An 11,602-nucleotide genomic window follows, 5' to 3' on the forward strand; every position below is an offset into this window, starting at 1 on the left:
AAAATTATGACAGAAAAAGGTTACGATAGTCGCGTAACCTTTTTCTGTCATAATTTTGAACGGTAATAACTTTTGAAACTTTTCATTGACACCCGGCCCCGTATAGCGAAGAGTACGGCATTTTTGATGCCAAAAAAATTCCTGACGTTCCGTCCTGGACTCATCAGTGCATAACAGTTTATGTTGAACTGTTATACCACCTAGCAGATTAAATATAAACCGCAAAGCGAAAAGCTTTTGATACGAGTACAAACGTCAAAGACGAAACGGTAAGAAAATTGGAAACGGTTTTGTGTCCTAAGCCCCTCTGAATGACCAAACCTGAATCGGCCAGTGATAGCCGGAAACACGTTTTCGTTCGGCACATCAATAAAGTCATTGCATCTTCAGTAAATATCAGAAACATTTTCACTTTTATTGTTATTTTCAATAAATATTCTTTAATGTATTAAAATTCAAATTATTTTGATCATCACACAGCTGAAAACCCATTCTCTATATGAGTGTGGATAACATCACCACTTTTCAGCGCATAATTTATTTTTGACATCAGTTTTTAGTAATCTTGAGGAGAACATGAATTTGAATCTAGACCTAAGCGTTATTTTAGACCCAAAACCTACTTTCGAGGAGCATTATAATACAATTGTCAATAAAACAAATTGAATTTAAGTTAGGCTTCATTGAACGTTTCAGTCATAATTTATGCCATAGTTTATGTTGAACTACTAGGCGGTATAACAGTTCAATATGAACTGTAATGCACTGATAAGTCAAAGAGGAAATGTAAAGAAAATTTCAAACGGTTATGCGCTCTGAGCATAATAAGGATAACTCCTGAATGATCAAAATAAATTTTCGATTACGGAAAACTTAAAGTTTCCTAAAGTTGCTATTTAAAAAACATGTTTTTGAGACTTCACCAGATATTGATATTTAAAGCTTGCTTCAAATAGAATTGGAACAAAGACAATTGCCTGTATTTCAGTTATTTATTATTGTATTCAAGATCTTTTTTTTATACAAATGTAGCGTTTTCTTCATACTTTTAAGAAAAAATACGGATAAAATTATTCGTCACGGTTTTGAAGGAATTCTCGAATTTTTCCTGTAACACGGCTCAGTAGGCGGCGCACACCTTCTTCGTCCTATCTTATTCCACCAGGTCGTCATCTGATTGATGTCTTTGACAACGTTTCCCTTTGCCTTGAGTCTCCTCTTCATGATTGCCCAGTATTTCTCAATAGGGCGGAACTGGGGGCAGTTGAGTGGGTTAAGGTTTTCGGAACAACCTGGACCACTTTCTCTGCATACCATTCTTAAACGGCTTTGCTGTAATGACAGCTTGCCAAATCTGGCCAAAACATTACAGGATGGTCGTGGGATCGAATGAACGGCAAAATTCGTTTTCGGATACACTCTTTTTGGTATAGTTCCGATGTCATTGTCTTATTTGTAACGAAAACTTTCGTTTTTTTTGCCGCAGCTGCAAATGCCCGGCCAAATCATAAATTTTCTTGCAAATTTGTCGGCAAAAACAAATTTAAATTTGGCTGGAACATCCCCCCGAGGCGTAGCCAAGTAAAATTATTGACCTGGGATTTGACCGAAGTCAGCCTTGACACAGGTTTCATCGTCCATCAGAAGACACCCGTTGAACTTGGTCAGCACCTGGTCATATAGTTTCCGAGCACGAATTTTGACCACACTATTCTGTTTCATGGTCCGATTTGGCTGTTTGCTAGCTCGATTCGACTTGATTCCTTCCCGGAGTCGAGTTCTCCTCACGGTACTATGGGCAGCACCGAATTTTCTGGCCAAATCACGGTCCGGCAGATTAGGATTCCTCTTAATCGTCTTCAAAATCTTACCACGCAATTTCCGGTCGTCAGTTCGACTCCGACGATCGGCTTGAGGCTTCCGAATCGTCGTCAATGTTTTCTTATACCGTTTGATAACGCGCCATACGGTATTTCTGGGCAATTTCAGCTGTTTAGCTAGCCTAGATGCAGACCACAATGGATTTTCCAAATAACTGTGCACAATTTTTTTTCCTTCTTTCGGCTTCCATGTTGATTGTTTACAAAGTACAGTCGATTTTCGGAATGTCAAAAATCATATGTGAAGCTGACAAAATTCCCGACACGTGGGCGCCAAGAGCTTCCAAATCCGTCCACCAGGAGCGCCACAATATGAGCAAAAGTTTGTTCCAATTCTAAATGAAGCAAGCTTTAATAAGTTGTGTTTTCTTTGTTTTGTCTTTTTTTCTGTGAATTTTTAAAGTTTGGAAAGGCGAAAATAATTTTACCAATAATATAGACTCAAAAAAATCGAATATTTACTAGACTCAAATAATCTTTCCGTGCTCTTCCACCTATCCAGGGTTAAAGATACTCGGTTACCATCTTGTGAATATAGTCGATGGAAGCTTAAAGATGTACTCTTACCTACCAAGATTGAGCAATCAATTTTCCTTCAGCCGTGATATTATTTTCCTCTACCTTCGTCACAGTCCGTTACAGGGCATTCGGGATTTGCAGAAAAAAAAGAAAGGAACTGTAACATTTTTTTTCCATTTCGCTTCCTATTTAAAATTCAACGAACATCAGCACCTTTGCCATTCACATTCTCACGATTTCCGCAATCTGAATATTTGATTATCTACACGTGGGACACAGCCGGGAATGATTCCAAAACATGCCACCGCCGAACCCCGAAAAATGGGTTCTTTCCTTCGTCACGTCACTCTGGCCGATGAATGCCACACACTTTAATTTACCCAACAAGGCAAAATCGCTCAATTCCTGTTCGATGGGAAAATATCCATTTTTTCGGCTGTTGCTAGAAACAGTAAGTGCCGAAATTTGATGAAATAAAATCGACCGAATGTTGTGACCAAACTCTTTCGGCACCGCATCAATGCAAAGAAAAAAAAATTGTAGCTGCGAAAGCGAAAGAAAAAAATGTATCAGCATTATTTCGACTAGATACGAACCCCTTTTTCCTTTTTTTATCTAGCCTTTGAGCCAAATGCGATGGTTCGAGCATTGAAAGTGACCAGTGGTGACACTGATGACCTCCTGCACCGAACCCAGGGGTCGAAAAAGGATCTCGTCTAATCCTTTCGCTTTTGCGTATGGGTTCTGTCGTTTAGTTGTCGTGCCAAGAGCCAAGGAAAAAAAAACACATCCTAGAAAATGATAAATCGACAAAACATTACCAAAAAATTAATAAAACCTGTTTCGCGTTGCGCTCGGTCGGCCCTTCGAATCGAAAAAGGTGCAATTTGAAAAATGAGGATCCGCACAATTCTTGTCACACCGGTTCCAACCGAACGTCAGCCCCGAAGAACCCATGGCTTGAATGCGGGCTAGCCGTGAGGGGTTTCACTTTCTCAGGATTTGACCAATTTGAAGAAATCGATGGTCCGACACAATCAGGTTATTCCTGCTTTTCTTTTTCCTGTGACAAACACAAATTTCAAAGGACTGTTTTTCCCCCGAAATAGACAAAACCTACGGAATGAAGAAATGTTTACATTCCGTGAGAAACCGGGGACGAACGGGAACCGTTCGTTTTGGCTTCGATCGACAAACTGATTTCACTGAGAAACTGTCGCTGACTTAAAAAAATGGCAAATTAAAGTTAACTGGAAACTAGTTTGAAGTGAGTTTCATGGGTGATAAGAATGCAAATTATTGCCGGTGGAAATCGTAAAGCACTGTATTATCATTCGCCGACACGATCCATAGCTTCAGTGGGTGGGTGAACATGTAAATCAGATCCAGACATATTCGGAATCGTCTAGCAGAGCAGCAATTGAACTTTGTTTGCCGGTCTTGAGCTAGAATGATCCATGTACAGTTAGTCTAAATCGGTTTCGAGTCAGCTCCCAATAAAATATTGGGTGATTCTTGGTGGGACAAAATACTATCTGACCTTGCTCGACTTGCCATTTTTCCATGCTGGCGTGTATGAAATTCTTTCGCAAGTGCAAGGTTACTACGTACTATTCTAGGTGAAGTTCACCAGCTGACTGCGTAAAGGTTGTTAGAACTTTGTCACTCACCGCCGACGCCAGTCTAAATCAATTACTATTCAAAACACATGACACGAGCTGGCACTTATCATTTGACAGCTGTCGGTAGGTTTGTTTTTTTTTGCTTCCGTGTTCTCATTATGTCTAAATAGAAGAACCACCCGCATGTTTCGCACACACACCCACAAACCCTTAACCTTACCTCGGTAGCAGCAAATTCCTCCGTACTCGGCACGGTGGGTGCCCGATTCTGACTAGTCGTAAAAAAGTCGTCGTCGGGAAACTGCATAATCAAAATAATCCTTCACCACCTTCCATTGAATGGCTGCCGTCATAAATTGACTCCATCGTTGGCGACGATGGCGACGGCGGCGGTTGCCTCCCGTCGTATTCGCCGACACGCCGCGGCGATAACCGCGACTCGGATGGCCGATTGTAAAACAATATAAATGCCATTAAAGGTGCTTCCTAGCCGGTCATTGCGGTTCCGGTGACGGCCAGCTCCAGTGACGGTGAATTTTCGACGCCACGACGCACTGACGAATGCTTTTTATTTGATCATCGCACAGGATACGGTAATTATAAATTTGTGACAATTATGAAAGTAGCGCAAAGTTTTTCGCTGTTTGGCGTCCTGGCTCTTTACGGTCTGGCGACCATCGACGGTGAGTTGGTGCTTCCGAAAAAAAAACACCGAGACGACCGAGTGCATAATCCGACAATCGTAATTTCCAGCTGACGAACAGCCTAAAATAGTCGGAGGAGAAAAGGAGAACGATGCCGTTCCGTACCAGATTTCCCTGCAAGTGCTGATCAATTCATTCTACGGACTTGGTCCGAAAACTTGGGCTCACAACTGCGGTGGTTCGATCGTCTCGCCGAACTACGTCGTTTCGGCAGCTCACTGTTTGGACGGAATCGATGCTCCCCGGATGTCGATCGTGTACGGAACGAACGATCTGCGGAACGATGGTAACAAAGGAACCCGAACCATGATCCAATCGTTCAAAATTCATCCGGACTATGTGGAACTGGATCGGTGCGATATCGGAATAATTCGAGTGGTCGATAGTTTTGTGTACAGTGACGCGGTGAAACCGATTAGCTATTCCGACGAGCACGTTGACGGAGGGGTTCCCTGTGTGCTGACCGGTTGGGGTTATACACTTCCGGTGCGTGTCGGAAGGACACCACAGGATTTGCAGCGAGCCGAGCTGACCACAATCACGAATGAAGAGTGTCGAACCCGTGGTTTTCCGGTGAATCCAACTGAGATCTGTACGTTTACCAGAATCGGACAAGGAGCATGTGGGGTAAGTTTAGCAACGATTTCAGCACGTAATTTTTTTGCCTTTCTCATTTAAGAAAGCTATACAATCACTGTGAAAACCGAAATTTGAACCGAGGCCCGGAGGGTCGAAGTGTGTGTATGTGACAAATAATGTCACTCGATTTTCTTAGAGATGACTAAACCGATTTTCACAAACTCAGAATCAAATGAAAAGTCCTATGGTCCCATAGCTCGCTATTGAATTTTATCTTTATTCGACTTCCGGTTCCGGAATTACAAGGCAAACCTATGAGAAAATGCGCCCTCAATTTTCTCGGAAATTTCTTAACCAAATTTTACAAACTAAGATTCAAATAGATGATGGTCTTGAAATCAATTAAAACGTCCCCAAATAAATGATCCAGATCCGACTTTCTGTTCTGGTAATACAGCGCGATAAGTGAAAAATTTTCAATTCCATGAGTATTTTTTTCAAAAGTGAATGCAAAGTGACGTGCAAATTTTTATAAAACGTACTGGTAACCTCATCTGGATGGCTGATCTTGTTAGTTAGTCGATATATAAATCTACTTTGGGACTACTAGTCTCCAGTTTCCTTTTTTGAAAGTACCGGTAATAATGACGAAAAGCTCCAAAAACGGAACTCACTTCGATCTCTCAGCAACGGTTGATTCAAATTAAAGCTTTCATTATCTCAAAAGAAACTGTGCACTTTCATCCTGATTCGACTTAAATGGCGATGAGTGTCAAAACCCAAGCAACCAGAAGTTCCACAACTACTTGATACATCCACAACTTAACAAGTTCCGTGTGAACTTTCTCGCTGCACAGAAGCTAAACACCGTATTCTAGAGGCAGCTTAGAAGTTCGTTCGGTTGCGTCACACGAACTTTCAAGTGTGGATAATTACTTAAAAAACGGACGCTGTTTAAGCCAAATCAGTCCCTTTTATTCGAACTTTTGGTAAGTTGGGAACTTTCAAACTGTCATACAAAATGATGCATCGGTACATTCTGGTACGGAAAAAGAAAACACCACCACCTAGCACACAGCGTGCTTTGTTCAATTTTATATAGTGTGTTCCTAAAACAAGAAGCATTATCTTGTGCATACCGTCTTAAGGTTACAGGGCTTTGGAACAGTAATCCATTAGATTATGCTACTAGCCACACTCGCTTGTGGTCTCAAATGGTTACGTGGGATGAGTATTTACTCGCTCCTAGTGACATAACTCTCACATGCAGTTTTCCTTTCAAAACATTCAATGTGAGCTATCCTCTTCGTGAGGAATGGTTGTCTGGTTGTCTGGAACGACAACTTGATGAACACATAGTTTGTTATACGGACGGTTCTCTGTTGAATGGTCGTGCTGGTGCTGGTGTCTTCTGTCGTGAAATGAGGCTGGAGCAGTCTCATTCACTTGGTAGATACTGTACTGTGTTTCAAGCAGAAATCTACGCGATTCTGTGTGGAATACAATCGGCACTTCAGCAGAGAATCTGTGGTAAACGAATTTATTTTTGTTCCAACAGTCAGGCAGCCTTAAAAGCACTCAGTTCGAATGACTCACGGTCGAATCTAGTGATCGCATGTCGAACTCAAATTGAAGACCTCAGCATTTCAAATGCTGTTTACTTCTTATGGGTACCCGGCCATTCTGGTATTACTGGAAATGAATGGGCTGATGAGTTGGCTAGAGTTGGTGCAACGAATGATTTCGTTGGTCCTGAACCAGCTTTACCACTTTCAACTAGTTGGATGAAGCACAAGATTCGTTCTTGGGCTGCATCCAAACATGCCAGCTACTGGCGCAGCTTGCAAACTTGCGCTCAGATAAAAGCATTTCTACCAGATTTAAATGAATGCGATTATGGTACTTCATATCATCTGATATGTAACTGTCCCGCATTAACGCAGCTACGTATCCGGGTTTTTGGTTCTCCATACATGATTGAGTCTGTGTATGCGGAGCTAAAATTGAAGGATATTCTCTCGTTTCTCACCCAATGTGGTAAGGAGCTATAGTCAGAAGGGTTCATCGTTCTTCCTGGAGTGAATGAATCCCTTCTGTATTCACCTTAAATAGGGTTTAGCAGATTGTTTGGCATCCTTTAGGGGGTACCGAATTTACTTCTGCTCGTACATACTGCGAATCGTTCTGCATTCTTCCGGGAATTTTCCGTCTGCTGCAAGGCGTGTTCGCTCGAGTATATTCAACACCGATCAGCTGTTGTTTCTCCAGTAACTAGCAGGTCAATTTAGAACTATCGACGATAGATTTTTCGTACCTAATTTCAAGCGCTTGTATCTCGGTGATTTGTTGATGGATTGGCCACATTTAACTTGATTCGAAAGCATTACTTGAATATTGTAACTTAAAATTGAATTGATTTGTCGATGGGGTCGTGCGTATACGGGAAACTCAAATTTGGAGCGAAACGGTGGCTTGGTAATGGATTCAGTTCAAAGTTGTGTTATGAAGATGATCATAGAATGTGCATAAAAATGTGCAATTGACGATAAAAATGTGCAATTGACGATGATATATTAGTAACTAAAGGCTCAAACTTCCTAAAATTAGTTTTAGTTCAATATCATTTAGTAGAAAAACTATGTCTTCTTCTATTGAAATCTATTTACGAAACCAATCAGTAGAAAAATGTTAAATTAAGGAGGACTAGGCGTAACTTTAGACTCAAAACTTACTTTTCGTGGAGCATTATAATACATTTGTCAATAAAGCAAATAATATGTTAGACTCCAGTCATAAATTTCAGGACTCTTACACAATCAAATTTATATATACAACTCATGTTATGCCAATTTTGGAATATTCCGGCGTAGTATGGACTTCCGTGCACGAAGAACGCATCGAATCTATCCAAAAACATTTTCTACTGTATGCGTTTCGTAAACTAAGCTGAACTACATTTCCTATTCCATCATATAAAGCGCGTTGTATGCTCATAAACTTGCAAACACTCGAAGAACGCCGCAAAGCAACAATGCTTTATTTATTGTTTCTATACAAGTACTTAATTATTGCTTTCACAACTAACATTTCATGCTATTAGCTGCCTCTAAGAAGTCGTTAAATATTCTCGGAAAAAAATATAAGACAATAATAATAATCCTGTTAATATTCTGATGCGCATTAACAACGAAAACTGCCTAAAAATTGATCTAATTATATCCAGCAAACAAATAAAAGAAAAATTGTTCCACAATTATTTCCCTTTTTTCAAATTAAAATCTTAATTAGTTAATGGGAGAGTTGGAAAATGACATTTTAATGTCACCATGATCGGTCATGTATCGTACACAACCCTGTAATATTTTCGTTTAAAAAAAAATTCGTCAAAAACCAAAATAAAACGCCCTTACATAAAATACGCAACATAGAAAAGATATAATAGATGTAAAATAAGTTTTTCGGATTAATACAGATTTTTTCTCCTCTGCCACCACTTCAACACAAGATGGAATACGGAAATTCAGTGCGCAGGAACTGGCATCGCTGCACACAGCAAGCTTTGTTCAATTTCGTACACGCTATAAAGAAAACGAAAACTGCACCTAATCTGATTACTTACTCACTTTGCTCATATAGAGCCTGACCGATTTTTACAAACTTAAGTTCAAATCAAAGGTCTTATGATCCAATACAAAGCTTTAGAATTTCATCCGAATACAACTTTCGGCTCCGGATTTTCGGAGTGAAGAGTGTTAAAAACTGTATAGCGTCACTTTAAGCGGCGAAGACTGAAGTCATTGTTAGTAGACGACCTATCAAACAGATAGCTGGACCTAGTTCTAGATTTCCGATTCCGGAAGCATCAAAAATAGTGTTTAAATACTCCAAAATGAAACTATTTACTCAGAGATGGTTTGGCCGATTTTCATGAACTTAGGTTAGGTTTAAGTAGAAGGTGTTATAATCCCGGTTTAACAGCAGTTAGATTAGAAACTGGGTTAGGTTTGGCATCAAGCGAAAACGACATAAATGACTCAATGACTGTTCTAGAAAACCGTTGTAGGCAGGAGCAGTTTTGATATCATTTACCGTCTGCTTAGCGGTTCAAATTGAACTGCCGAGTTTAGCACTAAGCAGTTCAATTTGAACTGCTCTGCACTGATGAGTCAAAGAAAGTGAAGTATTACTGTTTTTTGGTCAATTGTATTAGATATCTGGAAAAGGAAGGAGCAATTAGGTTTTCAAAATATGTTTCCATCCGATTAATAAATTGAATGGAAATAAATTTGCTCTCCAGAAATAATTTATTCAAATAAAATGATCAGATATCTTTCGGATGCAATTCTGTAGAATATGGGATCAAACTTCATATTTTTAGAGTGCTGAAAGAAAAAGTTGTAAAAGACTTTTTGAATATATTCAGTAAATGAAAAATTCCCGCTAGGAATCAGTATTATCTATTTTTCGCATGTAATTAATTCGCTCCACTATTTTTTCTCTACAAATCTAGAAATTTTCACATTTTTACGTCCGAAAATTATGTTATCTGATAGATCTGTATTTCTGCTGAATATATAGTGATTGTTACTGAAATTCTTCATTATTTTTTATTAATTTTCCGAATATTGGTAGAACCTTCACTGAGTTCGTCAAGAGAAATGACATTTCAGAGTTCACAGACCGTATCAGTAAATAATAAATAACCGTAACTTTTACATAGGAGTGGGATAAATTTCACGTATCTTTTAGTAAAAATAAAATTTTACAGATCGTTGCCGTTAAAATTATTACCGAACACAAAAATAGAAATTTTTTGTGTATTAGAAACTGTTTCAAAGTTTGTTCTGTCGGGTGAACATTCACGTATGAGTAATTCCATAAAACGGACTGTTCAGAATAGAAATCTGTGCATTTGTTCAATTTTTGCTTAACAGAAGTATTTTATATTTTCACATTAATCTTTGGTGATGTTTCTTCTTTTGGAGCTAAAGCGAGTGTGTGTCGAATTCCGTTGATTGTAGGTTAAATAATCAGAAAAATAATGGAGAGAAACGTTGACCACTTAGTCTTTTGACAATTCACCTGACGAGACGAAGTTTGACGGGACAGCTAGTAAATAAATAAATCTCACCGAAAAAAATCAACAAACCAACAGCAAAAAGCAAAGTGACAAAGAAAATATTTAGCTTTAGATTTGAATTGTGTGTTGTTCTTGTGTTCAATTATTATAGGAATTTGTCTATAGTTTTCGCTTCTTTCAATTCTCGTTGAATCTATGTAAATTATAATGAATACAAACATGGCACCACTCTAATAATTGCCCTCTTCTCTCCTTCCGCAGGGTGATTCCGGTGGACCGCTGGTGTGCAACAACCAACTTGCCGGCGTGGTGTCGTACGGGACGCGCTTCTGCGGTATCGGTTCACCGGACGTTTTCACACGTGTTTCCGAGTTTAAAACGTGGATCGACGAGAACCAGTTGTAACGTGATCTCGCCGCCGCACCCCTTCGGAAATAATGATACACTTTTTTATGATTGAATTTGTACAATAAAAGACACTACGAAGAAAGAAAATAGCAGATAACATGCCAAACAGCGTGACAAGTGTCCACCTCCCTAGTTTCCCGAGCGGCACACACGGACGCGTTCGGATGCTGTGTGTGCTGCTGCTTGCGCGAGCGAGCGCTTGTAAACCGTATGGAAAGGAAACGCGATGAAAGCGTGCACATGTTTTCCCGGCAAATAAATAGTAATCATCAACCCCTTTTTTATGCTCCGCAATCCGGACCAAACTCCGAAGCCGAAACGAGATGAGCGCGTGCCAAGTCCCATTTCTGGGTTCAGGTTTTTTTTTTATTCTCTTCCTTCAATTGAGAACAATCTGCGGCTACAGAGATGATGAGTCTCCTCAGACAGTGGAAAATCAATAAAAAATCATTTCTTCTTTTCCGGTTCAGCTTTGAAGGCTCGCACGCGCTCTTTTCCCTGAATGGGTTAGTCGGGTGACGTGCGGAATAACAATGGGCACGAGAACGGCTTGAAGAGGGCGAAAATTGGAGTCTGTCAAAGTGACAGGCCTCTTTGACATCTGCAACATTCGGAATTTTTTTTAGGTACTTGAGAGGGGTTGGCGAGATGGAAAGAAGTGTTGGATCTTTGGTTTTAAGCGGAAATTTGTTTTTCTTTTTGTCATCAGTCCCCGAAGCGAACAATTTTTTTATGTCAAAAGTTATAAAATGTTAGGCATGTTTGCGTTGGCAAGAGCCTTTAACGTTCGAATAATACTGCGTTGAGGAA

General features: G+C 39.8%; 1 protein-coding gene across 1 annotated transcript; it reads left to right on the forward strand.

Annotated features, from left to right (window-relative positions):
* The first annotated feature begins 4,499 nt into the window (after positions 1–4,499).
* LOC131431462 (chymotrypsin-1-like) lies at positions 4,500–11,065 on the forward strand. The gene is made up of 3 exons (XM_058597190.1): positions 4,500–4,704; positions 4,775–5,352; positions 10,646–11,065. Exons 1-3 carry the CDS (start codon positions 4,638–4,640, stop codon positions 10,787–10,789), a joined length of 789 nt encoding a protein of 262 aa, XP_058453173.1. The 5' UTR covers positions 4,500–4,637; the 3' UTR covers positions 10,790–11,065.
* The last annotated feature ends 537 nt before the right edge of the window (positions 11,066–11,602 follow it).

This window comes from Malaya genurostris, chromosome 2 (genome assembly GCF_030247185.1).
Source record: "Malaya genurostris strain Urasoe2022 chromosome 2, Malgen_1.1, whole genome shotgun sequence".
NCBI lineage: Eukaryota > Metazoa > Arthropoda > Insecta > Diptera > Culicidae > Malaya > Malaya genurostris.